This window comes from Rattus norvegicus, chromosome 14 (genome assembly GCF_036323735.1).
Source record: "Rattus norvegicus strain BN/NHsdMcwi chromosome 14, GRCr8, whole genome shotgun sequence".
NCBI classification, from domain to species: domain Eukaryota; kingdom Metazoa; phylum Chordata; class Mammalia; order Rodentia; family Muridae; genus Rattus; species Rattus norvegicus.
In genome coordinates this window covers 82,946,036-82,970,614 of record NC_086032.1, presented here as the reverse complement: position 1 = coordinate 82,970,614, position 24,579 = coordinate 82,946,036, and the positions used below count along the sequence as shown (strand labels likewise).

At 49.5% G+C, this 24,579-nt stretch overlaps 1 protein-coding gene and 1 long non-coding RNA gene across 20 annotated transcripts in view; both read left to right on the top strand.

Annotated features, from left to right (window-relative positions):
- The first annotated feature begins 228 nt into the window (after nucleotides 1–228).
- Nucleotides 229–24,579, top strand: part of Osbp2 (oxysterol binding protein 2) — a 161,694-nt gene continuing 137,343 nt past the window's right edge. For 8 of the 19 annotated variants that reach the window (XM_039092014.2, XM_063273188.1, XM_039092010.2 and 5 more), the window contains exon 1: nucleotides 252–880. In XM_039092014.2, coding sequence (XP_038947942.1) covers nucleotides 282–880 — 599 coding nt within the window. In that variant the 5' untranslated portion in view covers nucleotides 252–281. Of the gene's footprint in view, nucleotides 881–24,579 lie in introns of all 19 variants that reach the window. The other 11 variants (XR_005492966.2, XR_005492968.2, XR_005492965.2 and 8 more) reach the window with 5 other exon arrangements.
- On the top strand, nucleotides 887–6,398 carry LOC134481865 (uncharacterized). The gene is made up of 2 exons (XR_010057730.1): nucleotides 887–6,150; nucleotides 6,238–6,398. It is a non-coding gene; the product is annotated as an uncharacterized LOC134481865 (long non-coding RNA).

Sequence of the window (24,579 nt, the reverse complement as noted above, 5' to 3'; positions counted from 1 at the left end):
GCACAGGACGGGCAGCAGCTTGAAGCGTGAGGTGCCTTTCACGTCGTCTGCCCAACTCTTGGCCCACGGTGTTCCACCTGAGTCAGAGAGGCGGAGGGACCCACGCGGACCCACGCACGCCCCGGGTCTCTGCGGCTCACGTGAGAGCCCCACCCTTCCCGCCCACTCCTCCACCAACCCCGCCCGGCCCCGCCCCTCCCCTCCCTCCGAACAGGCCCCACCCACTCTCCGCCCCGCCCCGCCCCCACTCGGCGCTCGGCCGCGCTCGGGTCCACAGCTCTATGGGGAAAGCGGCCGCTCTAAGCCGAGGCGGCGGCTGCGCTGGCCGCTCCCGCGGGCTCTCGTCGCTGTTCACGGTTGTGCCCTGTCTGTCCTGCCACACGGCGGCGCCGGGCATGAACTCGTCCACGTTGGGCTCAGGGCCGGCGCCAAAGCCTCAATTCCAGCCTGTACAGGCACCAGAGCGGGAGTTGCTGTCGGAACAGGTGTGTCAGCCAATTTCTGAGCCGAGATCCGAACCTGGGTCCCAGACGACGTTTGTGCCACAGCCCTTAGGGGCTGGGCAGGAATCGGAATCACTGGGATTGTGGCCGGGGTCTGGGCCCAATACCAAAGCTTCACCAGAGCTGCCATCCCCGCCGCGATCAACAGCAGAGAGTTTGCCCAAACCCGAGTCTAAGGCGGGGCCGAAGACCCAGTCTGTTCTGCGACCAGGACAGTCAAAGACTTCTGCCGGGAGTCCAGTGTCAGGGACTAGTGTCCCAATGGTCTCACCACCTCTGGACAGCTACAAGGGCTGGCTCTTCAAGTGGACTAACTACCTGAAGGGCTACCAGCGCCGCTGGTTCGTGCTTGGCAATGGCCTGCTATCCTACTACAGGTACGGAAGTACCGCGGTGGGACATCTGAGGTTGGAGGGTGGTGATGGCTTGCCTCGACTGTGGGGTGTCACCATAACCCTTCTGAGATGTTTGCATGAACTTCTGTAGAAGTAATGACTGGCAGCTGCCAAGGGAAGATGAGACCTATAGGCATGGCCTCAGGCAAGCTTGAGTTTAAAAGGATGAGTAGGGAGATGGAGTGGAGTAGGTCCTTAGTTCCCCTCCTGTTTTGGTAGTTGTGGAGTCTGGGAGGACAGTCAAAGGCATCCCTACAGAGTCCTTGCTGCGTCTGGCTCCTTGTGTCCCTGGAGGGAGGCAGCTAGTGAACTCCACCCTGGAGAAGGGCTGCACGTCCTTCCTCACGTGGTTCCTCCATTTGTTTCCTACCTTTGCTGACACCTGCTGGTTGCCAGGTCTTGGGCTGGGACTAGCCGACCCACTGATAGAGCAGACAAAGTATGTACCCTTTGGGACCCCAAGTTGACATTTTGTGCAAAGCAGATAATGCTGCCCCGTTAGCTTTGTCATTCCAGAAGCAGCGTGGGTTTCAGACACCACCTCCCATTAATGCTGGCTAGAAGCGGGAACATCCCTTTCACACTAGCTGTTTCCAGGGAGTTTAAGCTTTGAGATCTCAGGTCACGGTAGAGAAGTGGCTCTCAAGCTCAGTGGGGTTGCTGCAATGTCTAGGCCTCCCACTGAATCCCTCCTGTGACAGGCCTGAGGAATGGCTTTTCTAGAAGTTTCCGTGTGAGGACTGTGAGGCTGGCCCAGGGTCAGTTACCAAGAAGGTCGTCTTTACTGTTAGACAGACTTCCCACCATGCTTGTTTGCCAAAGCTTGAGTTTCCTCTGCTAACAATACTTCAGGTTCTGCTGAGCCCTTTGAGCGCCTAGTTCAGAGGCTTGCTGAGTATCCTATGGCTGAGAATTTTTGTGCTCTACCAACGTTAGATGCGACCCTTGCACCAACTTGAGGTTCACCAGCCGCGTTTACTTTCTGGTGGAGGAGAAGCCAAACTGAGTCTGAGTCTGCCCTGCTCTTGTAGTGTCTTGGTCACTTGGCTGTGACCCAGAACACACTGTCCTTAGAGTTAACATACCAAGCAAGAATAGGAGGGTCTTTCCCGGTGGCAGTTTCAATCTATATGAACATATACTCCAGCTATGCAATGACAAGGACCTTTTTGGGAATCGCTGAGTTATTTTTCATTTGGAGGCATGGGGACATAGTGTCAGCTGTGGTGGCATCCTTTGTTTTGTGTCACATTCACCCGATTCACGCCCCTGGCCATGATTGAGGTAGGTTCCAATGTCATTTTATTTCACGAGGGGGTATTCTGAGGCTTGGCAAGAGGAGAAAGCTTTGTCATCTGGTCCCCTGCCCAGAGATTTTTGCTCGGGGCCTGCAGCTCTTCAGTGACTTCACCTCTTCTGGAAGCTTGAGTACTAAGAAACGCCAGTTTTTGGGGGGGGGGGGGAAGTGTTCTGAAGCTTGAAGTTGGACACCTGAGACTGAAGCGCCCATTCCAGGATTGTGCCAGTGCATTGACATCCTGGATTGCGGCCTCCAGTATTGTCTGTGTTTAGTGGGAGACCTATAGACTGTGGAGGTCAAGGAAGATGTATGGCCTCGACTCACACTGGACTGTTGTGTTTGCATTAGAAGAGTAAAGGTTTCCCGTGTTCTCGCTTTGATAACTGTTAGAGAGTTAGCCCCTTTGAAGGTAATCTAAGGATGTAGTCTCTGGGCCACTAAGAAATAAGTCCTTATCACTTGCTGACAAGGTTGTAGAGAGAAACTCTGGTTTGGAAGAGGAAGAAGGGAAGTTTCTCTCTGTGCATGTGCGTGTGTGTGTGTGTGTGTGTAAGACACCCTTCTGTCACTCCTGTGGTTTCGTTGGGATGTTTCTAGAGTCCACACGGGCACAGTTGTTACTTGCCTCAGCTAGTGGAATGAATGGTCCTAACATTTACTCATCCTGTGTTCTCAGTTTCATATAAAGTCTGGGAAGGGGAAACTGAGGCTGAAAGAATGAGCCGTAGAAGCTTACCCCAGTGGCACCCTGCTCAGCAGTGCGTGTCTAGATTTGGCAAATGTTCCTTGGAGGAGCTGGGTCAGTGGCTTCTCTGCTGTCCAGCTTCCTAAACAGCCTCTCGGCTGTGCTGTCCCTCCTGGTCTGTTGTTCTCTTTGAGACAGTCTCCCTGTGTCCTCCAGACTGACCTTTAAACTCATGGTCTTTGTGCCTCAGTCTCCCCAGTGCTGGAATTACAAGTCTGTGTCGCTATTCCTGGCTTCCTGTCCCCACTTCTGATCCGAATCCCATTTTCTACTCCAAGCACGACCATCCCATCACTGGGCCCGAGGCCCGAGCCCCTTCCAGGTCTGCGGCTCACGATCCTTACAGTAGCAGGACACCTTCCTGAGTGCTCTGCTGTAGACGTGTGTGTGTGTGTGTGTGTGTGTGTGTGTGTGTGTGTGTGTGTCCTTAGCCTCCTTCACAATGCTGCATTCCAGTTCGTATTCAACAGCCACTGTCTCAGTAGTTCTTCATAGGACAAGATCACAGTGCCTGGACCAACTTAGTGAGGAAAAGACAAGCTCTTCTCTTACCGACAATCCCTTTCCCTTAAGGCTGTGAGGGGCAAGGTCCCCTGTCCGGGTGATGTGGCTGAAAAAGAAATAGAGCATTTCTCTTGCAAGGTTCCCTTGGGTATGGAAGTTCATTCCTTACTCCCAGTATCTGGGAGACAGCGGCAGGCAGATCTTTGTGAGTTCAAGGCCAGCCTGATCTATGTAACAAGTTCTAGGCCAGCCAGGGTTACATAAAGAGATTGTGTCTTAGTCAGGGTTTCTATTCCTGCACAAACATCATGACCAAGAAGCAAGTTGGGGAGGAAAGGGTTTATTCAGCTTACACTTCCACATTGCTGTTCATCACCAAAGGAAGTCAGGACTGGAACTCAAGCAGGTCAGGAAGCAGGAGCTGATGCAGAGGCCATGGAGGGATGTTACTTACTAGCTTGCTTCCCCTGGCTTGCTTAGCTTGGTATCTTATAGAACCCAAGACCACCAGCCCAGGGCCCTCTTCCCTTGATCACTAGTTGAGAAAATGCCTTACAGCTGGATCTCATAGAGGCATTTCCTCAAGGGAGGCTTCTTTCTCTGTGATAACTCCAGCTTGTGTCAAGTTGACACATTAAACCAGCCAGTATAGACTGTGTCTCGGAAGAATAGAACCAAATTAAAAAAAAAAAATCGAAAACTCTTAACTAGGTAAAGCTGAGTGGTAGGAGAAAATATGGGGTCATCTTTTTCTTTCTTTTGAATAACAGAAATATTTTACTAAGGCACAAGGTTTGTAGAAATGTATTTTCAGACACGCTATACAAAATGGTTGTAAGGAGTGTTTGACGTCTCAGGACATGCACCCTTGGCATCAAACCACATTAGGTTTGAGATTGTGCTTTTTAGCATTCTTGTTATGGTTTGGATAATTGAACCTATTCATATGTACATTAAATAAAGATGGACCTGACTAAAGAATGTATTCTAAAGAACTAATTAACTGTGGTTTATTTATTTATTGGCCAAGGGGATGTATGCCAGGCCTGACATCCACATGGAGGTCGGGAGTCAGTTCTTTTTTTCCACTGTGTGGTTTCTCCCGATTGACCTCAGGTCACCAGGCATAGTGGTAACCTTCACCACTTCAGCCATATCACTGGCCCTGTTTAGCTGCTTAAAAAACAAAAATCCTATTTTTAGATTAACTTAATTTTTTTTCTTTTTTTTTTTTCTTTTTTTTTTCGGAGCTGGGGACCGAACCCAGGGCCTTGTGCTTGCTAGGCAAGCGCTCCACCACTGAGCTAAATCCCCAACCCCTTAACTTAATTTTTATGTGAGTGTTTTACCTGTATATACGTCTATTCACCGCATGCTTGCCCAGTACCCTTGAGGTCAGAAGAGGCTGTTGGATCTCCTAGAACAGGAGTTACAGATGGTTGTGAACCACTATGAGGGTATTGGGACTCGAACCCGGGGCCCTCTGCAAGAGCTGTCAGGTGCAGCCATGTTCCTAACAATGCCATGAGATCCTCACATAAAGGGAAAGGGGAAACATCCCGTGAATTTAAAATAAGACCAATCTTTCCCTAAAAATGTGAGATAAAAATACCCACACTCCTTCAGTTGGCCTTGACAACTACCTTTATTCTTAGTCCATTATACCTAAGTCATGATGCAGAAACAAGCAAAAGTCCATGCCATCGCTTTACAGCGTGGTTCAGAACAGGACAGATTTGCTCGTGTGCAGTTCATCACCAGAGGACTGAAGAGCCCTGGTCTTTTATTCTGATGTTTCTAAGACAGATTTATTAAGTGCAAACAAAAAAGAAGGCAGTCTTGGCTGAACAGACGTGGCACATACTTGGTCAGACTGACTTACATGCGACTCACCGTGTGGAGTCTGCTCCTGCTTCTACTGTGTAGCGTCGTTGGTTTTCCACAGATCTGCTAGTTAGTCATCTGGGTTAAGAGCCCTGAACAAAGGGATCCGTAGCAGAATTTGTGTAGAGCTTCAGGGTCGGGGAATCACTTATCTTCTAAAACATCTAAACGTGTTCTTCTCAATTTAACTAAATTAGGCTGCTAATCTGTGGCACAGCCACATCTACAGCTAAAGTTATGAAGCTAGCACAGCTGCTTGACAAAGATCCAGCTGAGCCACGGGATGCTATTACGGTCATGGCGGTCCTTCACTTTTGGTCTTCGTGTCCATGTGTTGAGTGCTTGGGGGCTTTTAACATTTTTACACCTTGAGGATATTGGATTGATGGGAAAAATTTTTTTAAAGATGTATTTATTTACTATATATAAGTACACTGTAGCTGTCTTCAGATGCACCAGAAGAGGGCATCAGATCCCATTACAGATGGTTGTGAACCACCATGTGGTTGCTGGGATTTGAACTCAGGACCTCTGGAAGAGCAGTCAATGCTCTTAACCACTGAGCCATCTCTCCAGTCCTGATGGGAAATTTCTTATGGATTATTCATTCCCTCTCCCAGGAGCACTGCTTCTAAAGCTTCCTCGGGAAAGTCCTGAGCAGACCACTGCTCCTGCTTTTAGGGAGGTAACACTATCTAGCCCGACTTGAAGGTCTTCCTTACGCCCTGTAGGTTGCAGCTCAAAGATGGCAGAGGTCTCCTTGTAAGGCTCTGACTCCAAGACTCTGTAGTTACTCAGGAACAAGAAAATCAGAACAAGGTAAATTTTAAAACATAAACAAGCTTTGGTGGGCTACGGAAGTTGGAAGCAGATCAGATTAAAAGCTTCTTCTTACTACTCACTCAGGCAGTTTGGCAGCACATAAGATCGGGGTCCTGCATGTGGTTTACCCCTTGAAGAAAAGACACAGCAACCAAGATTGGCTGGAATTATCTCTGCCCTACACAGGGGCTTATCCTGATGGACAAAGAATGGTGTGGGTAAATGGAAAAATAAAGTTAGAAAAGTTAGCTCATACAGGGCCACTGAGGTATCAAATGACCAAGGAACAAAGAGATACCAAGATTAGGCACATAAATAATTCTGCAGAGGTATAAACATTTATTATGCCCCAAACTGACTAGTAGTTCCAGGAGCTTTGGCCTGGAGATTTTTCTTGGGCCGGATGACAATTAGCGTTCTGACCGTTAGAAGTTTATAATACATTGCTTGGGACATGGCAGTCAGCCCAGCTTGGCTGGGAGGTTTTCTTTCTGTCTAGTTCCCTTGAAACCGCAAAAGCTATCAGCCCGAGAATGGGCTGTCATGCTTTGGCAAAGTGTGCCACTAGAGTATGAAAAGTTGGGCTATGGGGTTGATGAGGAGAAGAGATTGTAGAAGATAACTCTGTTCTGTCACTCTTTACCAAGGGTGACTAAACATATGACCAAGAGGACATTAAACATGTGGCCAGGGATAAAACCGATATGATCTATGTTTTGGAACAACGTGAGTCTATCCCTGCCTACTGAGTTCTGTTTAAATAAAGAAGCGCTCCGACTGCCAGTCAGTCAAGCTGCAAGATTCCCCCGACTCCCATGCCTGACTCATGCCTCCCTCCATGACTTCTTGCCTCTTCTGTGGAACCTGGCCATGGTTGGGGCTGGCCCCCTGCAAATATGTGATCATAAAATACATTTCAGGTGCCTCCATTGGGAATTCTGGAAGGAAGAGCTCAATTTCTGCCTCTGAGAGGGAATCTTGGGCACCAGCAGTGACAACATGAAAATGGGGGTGCTGCTCTTACCGTGCTTGGCTTTAATGCCAGGGATTGGTTCCAACAGCAATGGCTTTTCCATGGGCCTCTGAGGCAGCCTGGCCATTCCATCAGCCTGCTTTTAACCTCACAGTATCAAGGTCAACAGATGGGCACAGTGATATTCCTGTCAGCTGCCTGTAACTACTGTCATTCATAAGTGGTGTTTCCGTGCACAGCTTTACTTCTTCCAACAGTGTGGTAAGATATAAGATGGAGGATGAGAAAGCCTCCATAACCTAGCACCCCTAATTATGCATCTGTTCAGAGACTGCCAGCTTGTTGTCACTGTTAGGCCCCGTTGTAAGCACTTCCTTCCCACTTCTTGTCTCCCAGAGGACAGTTAATGAAATGAAATTAGGGCAGAACTCATAGGTGATACAGAAATTTTCAAAGGTATTTGCCCCAACAAGTCAAAATAGAGAAATAAATTTACCAACATGACCTTTCTCATATTCACATCATCGATGAAGTGAGGCAGAACCCTGGGTTGTGTGACAGTTGTTTGTTTGGCCCCATAAATGGCATTTGTTTCTCAGGGGACAATTTCAGACAGAAACATCTTAAAATGTATTTATTGCCCATTCTGGTCTGCCCTCAGAAATGGCTAAGCTAGTTAACAGGAAAGACCTCAAAGCATTAGTCTAGACTAGTTTTTCACACACACACACACACACACACACACACACACACACACACACACACTTGCACACACACATACACACATGCTTGCACACACATGCTTGCACACACACATACACACATGCTTGCACACACACATGCTTATACACACATGCTTGCACACACACATACACACATGCTTGCACACACATACAAACACACATGCTTGCTCACACATACACACACATGCTTACACACACACATGCTTGCACACACACACACACACACACACACACACACATACACACACACCCCAGGGGTTGCCTACCAGATGTTTACATTGCGATTCATAACAGAAGCAAAATTACATTTGTGAAGTAGCAACAAATAATTTTATGGTTGAGGGGGTCCCCACACCATGTGGAACTGTTTTAAGTGGTCTTGGCATTAGGAAGGTTGCGAACCACTGGGCTAGGTCTTGGAGAAAGAAAGGCGGCATTCAAGTGAGAATACAATTTAAATTCTCTGACTGAAGACCTTTGCATACCTGATGAGCCGGACACATTTCAGAGTGGGGTCAGATAACAAAATGGCTCAGTACGCATGGTAGCCTCCGGATGAATCGTGTTCATTTATCTCTCCAGTGAGCTCAGTTTTCCAGAGCCAACTCCTTGGAGGTTGGGCCCCAAGAAAGGAGTATCATTCTTTTTTTTTTTTTTTTTTTTTTTGGTTCTTTTTTTCCGGAGCTGGGGACCGAACCCAGGGCCTTGCGCTTCCTAGGCAAGCGCTCTACCACTGAGCTAAATCCCCAACCCCAGGAGTATCATTCTTGATAATACTTGATCTCTGAAAGATGGAGAGCCAAAGGCACCTCCAGGGCAAAGCACCTCTGGAGCCGTGGAGCTGGCATGTCTATGGGCTAAGTCATCGAGGCCCCTCCGGGAGGTAGCCTATCATGTTGGATTCGACTGGAATCAGTTTGAAATGCTCAGCGTTTCTTGCGTTAAGAGGCTGAGAAGGAATACGCAGACACGCGTGCGTGTGGCCGTTGATGATGTGTGCGTGTTTGTTTGAGGTAGTTTTGTGCGGCTGCTACAGAGAGTGATAAAGTGGCCAGGGCGTGTTTTGGAGGTATGCTGTGCACGCCAGCATTTTGAACAAGTTCTGGTGACAGGAACTGTAATTTTCTCCATGAAACCTCCTCTGAACTTTCCTCTTTCCATGAATAGCTGAAAACCTGAGTCATGTTGTTGCCTCCGCCCTCCCCCCTCCTCCCTCCTCTCTCCTCCCTCTATACCAGATGGAATAAATTTCCAAGCCTCTGTGTCTCTCCTGTAGTCCCCGTCTCCACCCTGATGCCACATCCTGGCTTTAGTTTGCTTTCTGCTTAGCTAGCACCTGGCTTCCAGCCACTGTCCTGGTCAGTGTCTCCCTGCTAGTTCCCCTGACCCAGTGGCCCTGGGGCTGTGTAAGGAAGCACATCCCTCCAGGGCTTCAGATAACACCAAGGAATGAGCCTTCATCCTCTAAGAACTTACAGGGTGTGTCCAAGACAACTCTGCAACAAGGACACCAAGCTTGGCATCTTTCTAGCCTGTGCCTTGTCACTGTAATTGTATCTACAGCTTGGGTAGTCTATGAGTGGCTGGGAATTGATGGGTTTTTAAAGAGGCAAGTGTTATTTCTTAAAATTTGTTTCCTATGTAAGAAACTTGTTTATTGAAGTAAGATTGGGCAAATATAGTGGAGAGTGCAGGCTTAAGCCAGGATTGCTGGAAAAGTGACAGGAAACATGGTACAATGTGTCAGCAGGCTTGAAAGTGACTCGGTGAACAATGTAGCTTGTTTTTGTGGCCTGCTGGTTTTATTCCTACAAGAGGGGCATGTGTGGTGTGTGTGTGTGTGTGTGTGTGTGTGTGTGTGTGTGTGTGTGTGTGCACGCACAGATGTCCATGGAGGCCAGAAGAGGTGTTCTCCTGGAACCAAAGTTACAGACAAATGTGAGCTGGATGTGGGTGCTGGGAACTGAACGCTGGTCCTCTACAAGAGTAGCATGTGCTCTTAACCACTGAGCCCTCTCTCCAGTCCCTGGGCCATTGGTATTTCTGTAGAGTTGTGAGTGTTTATGTGTATGGAGTCTGTATGCACAGGGGTGACTTGTCACCTTGGGAAGTTATCCACGAATAAAGGAATAAAATGCAAAATAGAAGGTTTTTTTTTTTTTGGTTCTTTTTTTCGGAGCTGGGGACCGAACCCAGGGCCTTGCGCTTCCTAGGTAAGCGCTCTACCACTGAGCTAAATCCCCAGCCCCCAAAATAGAAGTTTTTAAGAGGATGTTTATCACCGTTTAGCTCTTGAAACTAGCTTTGGACTTGTTTGCTTTCCATGCGCTGCATATGTGAGGCCCCGGTGGGAAGCAGACCACAGGCAGAGGTACGGCCTCTGCCCTCCACTCCTCGTGGATAACAGGGCCTTCCTTTCATGTGTGAGATCTACAGAAAAGGTGCGTGGCTTTGCCTTCCCCGTGCACGGTGGGAAGAGCAGGCTCAGGAGCAAAACTCAGCTGGGCAGTGTCTCCCCTGCACCCGTCCTCACTGGGCTCTAGGTTTGGTGAGTCATGATGAGCACTTAGTAAGACCCAGCATGCTGTAAGCCTCACAATAAACTATGCACCGAAAGGATGCAAATCAGAAAGACAAGCAAAACAAAGGGAAGGAGGAATGGGGTGAAGTCCAGGGAAGACACAGCTGTGATTCAGGCTTCTGCAGATGCCTTGGAGTCACACAAGACACAGCCAACTCAGCAGTGATGCTTGACAATATGTGTGAATACGGCCACCACAGGAGGCTCCTTCCTCAGCCCAAGGTCTGTGCTATGGGCTGCTCTTATTCAAGACCTCTGTCTAGCATGCACCTAAATTCCAGATTCCCATAGAGGAGCCAGCCGATGTATCGACAGCGTGAGCATCATTGTTAACTAAGTAATGGCAGGAAGCCTCCCACCCCACTCCTGCTGTCGCTTTCATTGTTCAAAGCTGACTTAATAATGGTTCTTAGATGCATTAACCTCACTAGCCCACCACCCACCAGAGGTGGTGGAAAAGAAAGGATATGGGGGAAGTGGGCCTGTTTAGAAATGGTTCTTTGGAGCGAATCCCATCTGTGTTGTCAGGAAATCAGCAGTTCAGTTCACAGGTCAGCAATGGCAGCTCGATCCACTCGCAAACACTTCATGGATGCACCAGCAGTCCAGTTTGGTAGAGTCAGGGTAGCAAACGTGAGTCAGTGGCACAACCTAGCAGAGACAGCCAGGTCTCAGCCTAATCGGCATGAGTCAGCAGGAGGGACCAGGACCATCGGGGACACCACGTGTTCTTTGATGTGCCTCTCTCGTCAAGACCATGAAGCATTGCACAGCTAGCTCTACAAGCCCTTCTCACTGTCCATTGACATCCTCCAAGGGTCTTGCCTCAGCGTGTGAGTCTGTAACAGCTGACATCACTGCCAATCACCCTGAGTCCACAGAAGCAGCAAGAAGCTGCCGGTATACCACCAGAAGTTTTTTGGTGAGTTTCACCCTCTATGGCGTCCTGTCAAATGGGGCTCAACTACAAAATGTGAGGCAGATCAATCCATGCGTGTCACTGGCAAAGAGTCCTTCATCACGACTCCTTTCACATGCTTGCTTTAGCAAAACATCCTTTCACCTGCGTCTGCTTCAGGAAAACACTCCTTCACGTGTTTGCTTTCCAAAGAACCCTTAAGTTGCCACCTCACCCCACCACCAAATCCAATGCTCCAATCCAGGGCTGGTTGTAGAAGCAGGCCCTTGGAAGAGTGAGAGCCTCGAGCCTGTGTGTGAATCCTTGTCAGCTCAGGTGTGGAAGTTTTCCTTACAAACCTCAGTGATGCCAGGCAGGGTGAGTGTTGTGAAAGAATTCGAGGCTCACTTCCGGACAGACCACACCAGGTCAATTCGAAGTTTATTGAGAACAACGGTGACAAGAGAGGGGGAAGAGAGAGTGGGGGGGGGGACAGAAAGGGCCTGCCTATTATTTAGACTGACATCACTGCTCCCAGGTGAAGGTGGGAGCTGAACCAAATGTATGCGGGGGAATATATGGTCGTTGCCATGGCAACAGATGTGCAGGTCCCTGTTACTTTCGGGCCACATCACTACTGGAGGCAAAGCAGTTTCCGACACCAACGGTGAGGACTAACCCTCACTCTGCTTCAAGGACAGTGGCTTTGAGTGATGGGATGTCCCCTTGCTTCTGACCATATCCAGGCATATGCCAAACTGTATTAGTGACTCTCATGTTGCTACAACCGAAAGCAACTTTTAGAAAAAAGTCTTTATTTTGGTTTGTAGTTCCAGAGGGAGGGTCCAGACTGTGTGTATACAGGGACAGCATGGTAGCAGGAGTGGGAAGCTAGCTCATTACATCTTTATCTACACACAGGAAATGGAGAGAGCAAACTGGAAGAGGGGCGTGGCTATAAACTCCCAAGTGACGTGCCTCCTTCAGCAAGGCTCCTCATCCTGAAATTGCCAGAACCTCCCCAAGCATCGTGGCCAACTGGAGGCTCAGTGATCAAATACATGAGCGTCTGGGGGTACATTTCTCATCACCATCCCAACTTTGTAGGGTCCACACATAGTCTATCTAGTCTGTAGCTCTCTGTCTGCTACCCCTCCTACAGCAACAAAACAAAAACAAAACAAAACAGCATCAACAAAAACCAAGGAAGGAGAGAAGGAGAGACAGAGGAGGGGGAGGGGAAGACGTAGAGGCTGTGACGGAGGCCACTAGCTTGTTTTATCCCAAGTGGAAAACAGCAGGGAAAATGGGCGGGGCTGGAAGCTGACAGCCCTGAGCCAAACAGGCAGCTCGTTCCAGACCAGGTGTCACCACAGAGATGCAGCTTTAGGAGTCTGGGGACACACTGGGTTCTTTTATATGCGAAGCCTCCCCATGTCTCCATTAAACTGGTTTTTTTTTCCCCTGCGAATTCTGATCATTTAGCAATTTAGCTCCCCCCTACTCCCCCATCACCGTCCTGGGCCACACCTCTGAATACTTCACATTGGTTTGACTCCTACCATTTGGCTGCATTCTTGGCCTGAAGCCAAACAAGAGCAGATGGCCTTGCAGAGCTGGCAGGGGACACTGCCTGCCACACTGTGCTGTCTTCTGATGGAGCTGTGGCTCTGATATGGGCTGTGGCCTTCCTGAGTTTACCAGGCACACACAGCGGTCCCCCTCCAACCCTTCCTGGGCCTGACCTGCCTCATGTCCCCCTCTACAGCCATGATTTATGATTCTCCTAGGACTTCACACCAGCCGTTGCCTAGGATGGGCGGTGCTCAGCACTTGATGACAGAACCTTGGCAGCAATAGCAAGGTCGTCTGGAGGTTCCTGGGTTGGATCTATCCAGTTCCTTAGCAAAGATCTGGAGGAATCATGTTCGGGTTGCCGTTCCCTGTAGCGGCATTTGGCCACGCACACCGTTGGCGAGGTGTGGGCTTCCTCCCCCACACCAGTGCAGAGGCTCCACTTTACCATGTAGACTCTCAAGTGTCAGAGAAGTGTTTTTATAGAGAACACATTTTATGGGCTAACGGTGTAACTTAGCAATAGTGTGTGTGCTTAGCATGTGTGATGCCCTGGGTTCCATCTCCTGAGTTAAAAAAAAAAAGAAATCAAGCAAGAAAAATGTGCTTTGTGATACTCATCTCTTCTGTGCTATAAAGACCCCACACTCGGAGGCCGAGGAGATAGGGACGTGCTCAGTCAGTAAAGTGCTTTTTGATCCCCCAGAATTCCCATTTTAAAAACATATCTGGGCATGGTGACACGGGTTTGTAATCCCAGCACTAGGTGGGCAGAGACGGGTAGTTCCTTAGGACTTGCAAGCCAGACTGCCTGCTTGGTGAACTCCGGGTCAACCAATGAGAGAGATCCTTTGCCTGAAAAGTAGATGGCAGCACCTAAGGTTGACCCCCTGACCCCTTGCCTCTGTGTGCATGTGCGCATTCATGCATCTGCACATATGTGTACCCAAACTAACACAGGTTGGGGGAAGGGGGAGAAGGAAACTCAAAATTCAGCCTGAACAATTTCAGTAGCCCCAGGGGGACCATTGCAGTAGTCCAGGGGGAATCATGGGGTTTCTGGAGGAATAAGATACATCATCTGGGAGAGGAGAAGTCCAGGATGAGGATGAAAAGGAGAGGTCCAGGATGGAAGAGACGGGTCCAGAATAGAGAAGAGAAATGCAGAGGGAGGGTACCAGGATGAAGGAGAGGAGCCCAAGGTGAAGGGAAGGGTCCTGCCTGGAGTATGTGTGTATGGGGCCAGCAGGAATGGAGAAGAAGGGTCCGGGATGTGTGTGTTGTACTGAAGGTCACTCGGACCCAATGTCAAACCCTTGACAGAGGGAGGGAAGAAGGTTCTTTTAGTCAAGGCTGGGTTGTCAGTGAATCATAGGGCATGGAGGAAGAGGAAGAGGAAGAAGGGGAGGAAGAGGAGGAAGGGGAGGAAGGGGAGGAAGAGGAGGAGGTTCACATCATGGTAGACAGGAAGCAGAGAAGAAGGGTCTCCCCCAATGACCTACATCCTCCACACCTTCCCCCATACTCCAGTAAAGCCATCATGACTGCATCTCTGGTCTCCACTGTAAGGCTGCAGGGTTGACTTGTGTTAAGATGAAGCCGTGGAGGTGAGATTCTGTTTTGAGTGTCTGTAGTATTTCGTGACTTATAAGAACCTTTGAAAAGCAGAGAACTAGCGGTTCCAAATCTTCCTTCTGTCTTTAGGGGCTGGGCAAAATACTGTCCTACCTGAATTTAAGGGCTTTGGCTTTTGGAAGAAAACTTCAACGTATTACAGAGGTCCCCCCAGGACCTCCCTCCTTGTAGCTCATTAGATTTAATAAGAACCAAATCTGAGCATTCCGTAGTGGTGTCCCTCCCATTTGATGACGGTCCAGAGAGGAAGGTGAAATCTGTGGTCATGAGTGAGGAGGAGGAAGACCAGCACAGCCCCAGAGCAGCAGCTCTGTAAGTGGGCGTCTGAGCTGAGATCTGACCCTGGGGCTGTGTGGTGCACAGTCCCTACTCAGAACTCACCTTAGTGTGGGAGGTAGCGCTTTTCCTGCGAACTCAGAGATCTGCCTCCTCCCTTTGCCTCCCGAGTGCTGGGATTGAATGTCTGCACCATCACTTGTTGGTTTTTAAAATCAGTTGTTTGTTGGTGGCGGTATGTAGGACCACAGCCTCTCACAGGTGTGTGTTTTGTGGGTGGTCTTTGCACAGTTTTTGTGTGCCGTGGTTCATCTCTCTTGTTTCCTTCTGTTGCTTCTGTGGTACGCCCTGGAAAAGCCGAGTCTCGAGCCAGCCCTTTCCCCGGTATTTTCTCCTAAGAATTTTATAGTTTTTAGATCTTAAGTTTACGTTTTTATTCCATTTGGAAGCCGTAGAATTAGATACAGGGCCTTAAGCATTTGTTCTCCCCCTGAGCCACACCCGGCTTCTGGGCTAGTTTTTACAGATGAGCAGATAAGGCTCCAGACCCACCGTGGGGATACCAAGAGTCCCAGCACTGTCTTCTGAGACTGTTCTTAATATTTTTTTTGGCGCTGGCACATCAGCGGTCTCTAGAGCACATACTTGGGGGCGAAAGCCTCCTGGAAAGCACCTAGCTGGTTAGAACCACACACTGCTGCTCTCGGGGCTCAGCTGCTCTCTCGTCCAATGGGACAGTGGGTTGGGGGTGGGGCATAAATTCAAGGAGACAGATCTCTAAAGTCCTTTCTGGAATCTTTCTCTCTCACTCCTTCCTTCTCCCCCTCCCCCTTCCCCCCTCCCTCCCCTCCTTCCCCTCCCCCTCTTCATCTCTCTCCCCCTCCCCCTCTCCCTCCCCCTCCTCATCTCTTTCTCCCCCTCCCCTCCCCCTCTCCATCTCCTTCTCTATCTCTCTCATGTGTTTGTATGTGTGGGGTGTGTACTTGTGCATGTGGAGGCCTGGGGTTGACCTCAAGTGTCTTCTTCCTTGGTCATGCTCTATAATAAGGCTGGGTCTCTCTCTGAAGCAGAAAGTCACCTACTCAATCTAGCAAGTCAGCTTGCCCCGGGGAGTCCCAGTGTCCACCCTGTGCCACCACGCCTACCCTGCACGTAAGTGGGTGCTAGAGAGATCCAAACTGCGGTCCAAATCCCGGGCAGCAGGAACTTGACCTCCTGTAAATCTCTCTTCGTGAGATTTATCCCCATTTTTTGAAGTGCTGGGGACCAAATCCAGGGCTGTGCGTTTGATGGGCAAATTCTCTCCACTCTGCCACATCATTGCTCCCCCTGTGTGAGTGAGCGTGCAGGTGGCAGCCTGTGAGAAGGCGGGTGGCATCAGTGGCAGATTCCCAAGCCCTTGGAACATTGCTGACAGAGATGTGCACTTCATGTTTCTTCTCCTGTCCATCCGTGTTTATGTAACCATAGCTCACCATAAGCCTCTTGTCTTTCTGTCCAGCATCATGCCCTGTGGGCCTCTTTTTCCACCACCATACTCCCCCTGCAAGAGACAGAAGCTAATCCTCAGCTTGCTGTGCTCCTAAACCAGTCAGCTTTATCCCCACAGGCTACCGGGGATGGTTTAAGCTCAGTTTTACAGCAGCAGCGGGTTAGTCTTGAGTGCCTGTAGGTGGCTGAGGCAATGAGGGGGCTAGCGATCGTTCCACCATGATGACAGAGTATGGGAGGAAGGGTAGATAGAGGCCAGAGTAGGCATGCAGCCTACTCTGGTCCACATTTCACTCTGACCAATCACAGCTGACAGCCCCATCCTTTGCCGATGGGTGGGGAGGGAAGGCATCTACTCTGCTCTAGGGGTCGATCCTGCAAAGCCCAGTCAGTGGAAAACGTGCAGCTGTGGATTGCACGTCATATAGTGTCAGGAGCTGCAGAGAACTCTCATAGGTTCAGCTCTCTCTCCCAGTGACCACATGTTTCACAGTCTCTTAGTCAGATTTATTCCTTGACAGTTTCATACAATTGTCAAGATGTGCCCTGATGATATCCAGCCCAACTCCCACAAGCTCGAGCACCCTGATATCTTCCCCTTTCCCTCACGAGCCGTTCTTCCTCAAGGAAGGTCAGTGCTGGCAAACCCATCAGCAGCCACACCCATAGGAAGAATTAGTCACCCTCAGCTGCCCAAAGCTCCTCTGTTCAGGGTGGAGCCTCATGGCCCCAACCGCACTGCTACCAGAGTCACTCACTGACTGGCTTGATCTTGTGCGGATCTTGTGCAGAAGACCACAGCTGCAGTGCGTTCATGTACACTATAGCCGTGTCATATCCAGAGGACAGCGTTTCACCGCATCTCTCCCCACCCTCTGCCTCTTAACATTCCTCCCACCCCCTCTTCTATGCTGTTCTCTGAGTCCTGGGGTGAGTGTGTGGCAGGTGTCCCATTAGAATGAGTACTCAATAGTTACTTGGGCTTGGTACCCTGACCAGTTACAAGTCTCTGCACTGGCTGCTGCTCAAGGGTGAAAGCAACACTAATCTGTGAGTATCAACATAAGTGGTTAGAAGGCAGTTTGGTAACATGTAAGTAGTGTAACAGTGGCCATGCCTCTGGGCCTGTGACCTCCTCAGCCATGGGCTTTTACCCAGGTTTGAGTGCCTCAAATTCAATGACAAAGCAACAGGCTACCCCTCTAATAGTTATGCCTGTTAGTGCCTGTGGCCACACCTTGCCTAGCAGCAGATCACTAGCAGGGCCCACTGCTGAGTATGTCCACAGATGACGTCCCACAACAGCCCTTTTAGTACCATGAAAGCTAGCCAACAAATAGGAGGGAAGCTTCCAGCTTGACTTCTCTATTCTGGCAACCAGCATATATGTTATCTTTAGCAATGGCAGCTTACCGTCTAGCAGTGGTAAAAACCAAGCGTGGTGGCAATAGCCTGTGCTATTTTGGAGGTCTTCTTAACATATAGCTCATAGGGAAATACGTCACACCCGTGCTGAGACTTTCACTTTAGTTTTTGTAAAGGTTTATTTATTTTTATTTTATGTATATCAGTTTTTTCCTGCCTGTATGTATACGCACCATATGGAGGCCAGAAGAGGGTGTCTGATCTGATCTCTTGGAACTAGTATTATGGATGATTGCAGTCTACTATGTGGGTGGTGGGACTTGAACCTGGGTCCTCTGCAAGAGCAAGTGTTCTTAACCTGGGAGCCATCTCTCCAGCCCCAGGTTTTCATTTATTAACCCATGTTTCCTGGGAGAAGCCTGCATGCCTGTGCAGGGTATCTTTATTTAAACTCCTGAGTCAGATGGGGAGGTGGTGGGAAGAAAGGCCTGGAGCTTTCGTTGTTAGACCAGGCTAGCCCCAAACTTACACAGAGCTTCCTGCTGCTGCCTCCCATGAGGAATGCTAGGATCAAAGGCGTGCACTACCACTCCTGTCTTAAGTTATATTTTCAATTTGCCTGCAAATTTTTGTGTTCCTATGAGGCTTTTCCAGAACCCTTTGTTTTAGTTATCACACCCAATTCCTCCCCGTGCCCCCTGGCTTGGATCTTTCTATCCCTGGGATTCCCATTCCCTACTTTCATTTCACCGGTACTCTACCGTCCCCCTCCCTCAGTTGACCTGCCCCCATGACAGCTTTCTAGCTTCCAGGCTTCCACATGTGCTCCAAGCCACCTCATATCATCAGTCATACCCTGCACAGAGATGTTATCAGACCTGGGAAGCTGCTGAGATTGTCCAGATCCTTGGTATGGGGCAAAAGAATATCTTGGGGTGTGTGTGTGTGTGTGTGTGTGTGTGTGTGTGTGTGTGTGTGTGTGTGTACATGCTGGGACCAAACCTGAGCTTCCTGTGTGATAGTCATGTGCTGCACCCCCAAGCTATTGCTCCTGTCTGGAAGAGTGATCAAACCAACCATACTTTTGCTCATCCCATTGACACCAGCCTCTGAGCACCATAGTGGCTCATGTGACAGAGAAACCTCCACTCTCCAGGACAAGCCTGTGTTCTCTCCACAGGGCTTGGTGTTAAGCTGAGGTGGGGACCTGTCCTGGGATGTTGCTGTCCTATTACAAGGCGGGGCTGCCCCTGTTCAGAGAGGTTCTTTCAGAGTCACAGTGGATTACCCCATCAACGCATGACAAGTCACCTTAGAATCTAGCAGCTGAAGGCAAAAAGCTGGTTTCTGTGAGTCAGAAATTCACAAGCGGGCGAACAGTCGGGGTGCTTCTGGCTTGGACTGGGTCATGAGGTTGACTGAGGTTGGGGGCCCAGCTCTCAGGGCAGTGAGTCACACGGCTGGCAGGGAGTGTGAGTGGCTGGCAGGAGCCCTCTGGCTCTTTCCCTGTGGTCTCTCAAGGGTTACTTGAGTGTCCCTCAACATGGCCGCCAGCTTTCCTAGGGGCAAGGATACATGAGAGAGCAAGGCAGGAACCATGAGCTGCCTACCCAATGTGTGCAGTATCCCCGTGATCACACATGGAGGTTTTGCTCAGAGAGAAAGGAAGACTGGAAGCCTCCACAGTCTTCTCTCTCCTAACTGGTGAACAGCCCTGCATTACAGATTGGAAAAACAACACCACACACACACACACACACACACACACACACACACACACACACACACACACACACCACGCAAAGTACTTGGTAATCGTTTTACCAGTGAAAAAGATGTTTCACAGAGCCAAGGGTGTTGCTAGGAATGAATGCATCTGGCTCTTGAGAGCCTGACTGCCACCCTCATCCCTCTTAGCTGCCACAGCTCTGGAAAACAGAGTTGTTAAAGAACGAGAAGGCACACTTGAGGCTTCTTTGGGAAGTGGCCACACTGTGTCCTGACCTGTCGTAGTTCAGAGTTCTTGTCACGGGGAGACCCTTGTCTGTGTCAGACTTCCCTATCTTTCCTTCCTTCAGTCTATATGGTAGAGGGAGGTGGAAGTTCACAGATGTGCAATGCCATGTGAACCCAAGACAGTGACCTCCCCAGAGGCTTGGTCCTACTCCAGATGTAGGGCTTAGCCTGGGCCTCAACAGTCCTCAGGAAATGCCATGTTGACCGGGAGCAGCAGATGACTCAAATACACACTGTGCCTGCCCGCCCTTGTGGGGCCTTTGGTTTCACAGCTCCTGTATTTTGACACAAACTGTCATTTGTATTTTGATTAAAGCTTTACTGGAGTCACCTTTACATTAGATTATTTCAACTAATATTAATGTCAGTACCTGAGGCACTAGAGGCTACCGTGGGGGGGGGAGGGGTAAGGGGGATGTAAATTCCTGAATAGGTTATCCATAAGCTCATGGTGTAACTTATATACGTGATTGTCCTCGTGTTAAATTTGGAATTAAGCATTTCTTTGATTGATCCGAGTTGTGGCATTTCTAACCCTCCGGCTGGGTAACTGATCCCCCCCTCGCCCCCCATTTTCTTTGCTTGGTATAGTATCTTCTCTAGATTGTTTTCATGCTGCTTGAGTCTCACAGGAAAGGACACAAGAAGAGAAGAGCTTCAGGGCCCCCTGTAGGTGGTGACAGCAGCCGCCAGGGTTATGTGATAACTTAAAAAAAGAAAATCTGTTCAACTATCCTGAAATGTTCCGTGTAGGAGAAGCCAGAGTCACAGGCCCACGGCTGCACTCGAAATAGAGCCAGCCCTGTGCCCTGGGGACCTTGCTGTTAGCTTATTTCTCATCCCGAGATGCTTGGTGAGCAGGCTCATTCCTGAGCCTGGGACTCAGGGGGCCCCCTGGTCACCAGGGTCACTTGGCACCGCCGTTCCTCGAGCAAAGAAGAGTTAAAATATTATACTTATTTTTAATCATGGAGATTTTTTAAAAACACGAAGATGGTCTATTATATAATGAACCCCTTTTTCCCATCCCCCCCTGCCCGGAGGTCTCATCCGTACTCCCAAGCTGTGACTCCTGTGCCTCCTGTGACTTGAAGCAAATCTCAGACATGTTAACTCTTGTTGACAGACGCTTCCGTATGTGTCTTTTCATTTTTAATTTTGAGTGATTCTCCCTCACCAGCCCTGTGTGCATGGTACACCATGCATTTTATGTCTAAAAGGTAACAGTAACCTTGTAAAGTTGTCGTACATCCTGTAAATATTAAATTTCATCACCGCTTTATAATTTTTATTTTTTTCCATTTTCCCGTGTGAGTGTGGTATGCATTGTGGGTATATACACATTTGTGTGTGTGTGTGTGTGTGTGTGTGTGTGTGTGTGTGTGTGCGTGCGCGCACGCGTGTGACGGCTGATGTCAGGAACCAGCCTTAATGGCTTTCTACCATTACTTGAGCAGGGCTAAGCCCAGAGCTCACGTTGACATAGCTAGCTAGCCTCGGTGGCCAGTGCTTGGGTAATGCCCTTGTCTGCCTCCGTGAAGCTGGGATTATGTGAATTCCGGGGCTCTGCACTCCAGTCCTCAGTCTTTCGTAGCAAGTGGTTTAGTGGCTGGGCCATCTCCCCAGCCCCCAATTTTATTTATTTATTTTTACAATTCCTAAATAGGGTCCACACACTTGCAGTTCATTACTGCTTATCTTCAAATTTGTACTCGATACCCTTTAAAATTGAAAATAGACTTTAAAAAAATTATTTTTATTTATATGAGTACACTGTAGCTGTCTTCAGACACACCGGAAGAGAGCATTGGATCCCACTACAGATGGTTGGGAACCACCATGTGGTTGCTGGGAATTGAACCCAGGTCCTCTGGAAGAGCATCAGTGCTCTTATCCGATGAGCCATCTCTCCAGCCCCAAGGGATGTACTTTCAATGTTAATATAATTTTTAGATTTGGAGAAAAGTTAGAGAAATAACGTGAAGCACTCCCGTGCCTTTCAGTTCCCAAATGGCTAATACACTGCTTGCCTTATGCCTGGGTTGTTTTTACATGTATTACTACTTAAGAGTAAGAACACAGTGGGGCTCATCCTCCTTCCCTCCCTCCCTCTCTCCCTCCCTCCCTCCCCCCCTCCCCTCCCTCCTTCCTTCCAAGACAAGTTCTGACTATGCAATCTGTGCTGGCTGTGAATTTCTGACCCTCCTTCCTCAGCTTCCTGAGGGCTGGGATCACAGCCTGCGTCCTTGTGTGGGACCCTGTTGTTATTTACTCTTTCTGTGTATATTTTTAGAAGCAGGGTCATCTCTCCATGCTACAGCACAAGGTGAGACACAGTGCTCCAACTACCCAACAGGCCAACTGTATCCACGCCCTGCACCAGGGTCCCGAGGAGGCACAGGATCCAGAGCATGACCGACCATACAGTGTACATTAATTTTAAGCAGATCCATTTTTTCCTGTTTCTCTATCCTTCCCGATTTTTTTTTTTTTTTGGTTCTTTTTTTTCGGAGCTGGGGACCGAACCCAGGGCCTTGCGCTTCCTAGGTAAGCGCTCTACCACTGAGCTAAATCCCCAGCCCCCACTGAGCTAAATCCCCAGCCCCGATATCCTTCCCGATTTTGACATCTGCAGTAACTACCTCATTATAATGGAGATCTGCCTTGAGTCTACATGATCTGTGGTCACGTCCTCTACCCGTGGAGAGGCTTGGGGTCTTGCCCTTTACTTGACTGATGGCCACAAATCTATGGGGGGCTGCGGGCTTGTGATGGGCCTGGTTTCTTGGGAGTCAGGCAAAACGCCTACCGTCCCTTTCAGGGTCTCCGGGGTTCAAGCCTCCTCAACTAGGAACCAGGGTGCCTTTCACTGTCCCACAGGGGTTCCAGTAGTTGTCTCCTGTAGTCTTGCATCCCCAGGAAGCAAATAAAACTGATCTGGACCCCCGCATTGGTGAACTTCTGCCAGGCTTCTACCATCAAAAGGGCAAAGGTAAATAGGGGTCTCCCACAGGTGATCCCTCTTCAGGGAATGCACATCCTATTGCCCAACCCCCTGCCTGGCCCAGCCCAGCGCCTTCTTTCTCCCTCATGGGTGGCGATGTCCCACGAGTCAAGTCCTGCCGCCAGCTGGCACAGGTCGAAAGTGAGGTTGGGCTACCAGGTGTTGAGGGGTTTGGAGGGCATCAGGGAGGCGACCTCATCTCCAGTTCCAGCGGAAACCACAGCCCAGGTTGGACAGACAGGCACATGGGGGCTGCTTGGGATGGGGGAAGGAATCAAAATCCAGAGGCACCACCAGGCAGACATGATCAGGGCCGAGGGATCTTGGATTTGAGTGGATTGTCCCGCTTCTGTACCAACCAGCGGGGGTCCCTGGGGAGCAGGGTGTCTATGGGTTTCACATGGATAGAGCAATACCATCCATGTTGAGGACTGTGGGAGTGGTTAACAGCACGAGGAAGGGTCCGTTCCACCAGAGTTCCAGCAACTGGGCCGATGCCTCCTGATGTAGACCCAGTCACCAGGCTGGAAACGGTGTGACTCTCTGGCACAATGCTCTCTGGCGTTCTTGGAGCATAAAGCAGAGAGTTTGGTCCAAATCTTGTGTTGTATTGGCTGAAGGGCTTGGAGCCTCAAGAAGAGGTTCCTACCAGTGAGTTGGGATATCTCCAGGGAGGGCCCAGTGGACACCAAGGGTGTTGGGGTACCAAACAGGATCTCAAAAGGGGTCAGGTTAAAATGGTAGGGGGTGTTCCAGGCTTGGAACAGGGCCAGGGGAAGGAGCACCACCCAGTCAGTGCCAGTCTCCAAGGACAATTTAGTTAAGGTCTCTTTTAGGGTTCTGTTCATTCTCTCTACCTGCCCTGAGCTCTGAGGGTGTGGGGTCTCTTGCCTTCTCCATGTGTTTAGATTGGGTCCTGCGTGTTTTGGCAGGAAGGCCACACAACACAGTGCTGTGTCCTCCTCAGTGCACCCCATCTGGAGGCACGTGACACTGACTTCCCGTTCTATTATTAGCGTGCAACCTTTATCACTCGGCCAGGATGGTGCTTGGCAGGTTTCTCTGCTGCAGGCTTAATGAGTTTTATGATTTTCAATTGCTAAGTAATTAGTGTTTCTTTTTTAAAGGTTTAGATTTTTTTAAAATCAAATATATGCTGTGCGTCCGTGTGAGTGTGTACTACATATATACGGGTACTGCAAGTGTCAGATGCCCTACCATCGGAGTTACAGGCAGTTGCCAGCCCTGTAGGTGCTGGGAGCAAAACTTGCACCCTCTGGAAGAGCAGCACAGACTCTTAATTGCTTTTGGTTCTGCTTCCCACAGGACTCGGGGGCCCTTGGAAGGTGTAACTTGGGGTTCCCTGGGCCTGCAATGAGGCCAGAGTCTCTTCTCTGACTCTTGGACATCCAGGCACTGCTGAGAGTCACAGAAGATCCTAGAACGGAGTCAGGAGACCTGCAGGCTGAGGACAGTGTCTAGCCTGGGGCCTGGGAGTGGGGAGCTTAGCTCAGTGGTGATCGTCCTCAGCTTGGCAGCGGTTGTCTGGGAGCTCGGATAGGCCTTGTACGGGAGATTGTGGCTCCGTGGGCTAAGGCCTTTTCCATGTTCCCCATGGTGGTGGCAGTTGAAAGAGACCGTCCATGTTTATCTATGTCACTTATTGACTGTTCATTGTGAAAAATGAGTGCGTGCCTTACCGAACCGACTTCTCAGGGTCAACCCGAAATTACCTTTTGCAGGGAAGAATGTCTGGGAAGGGAAGCTTATTGGCTAAGCCCTCTAGGTACCCCATTAGCATGGAGAATTGTGTTCTGGGCCACAGGTCACATTTCCTTATGTGGGTGTGTGGCACGTGTTCCAGGACAG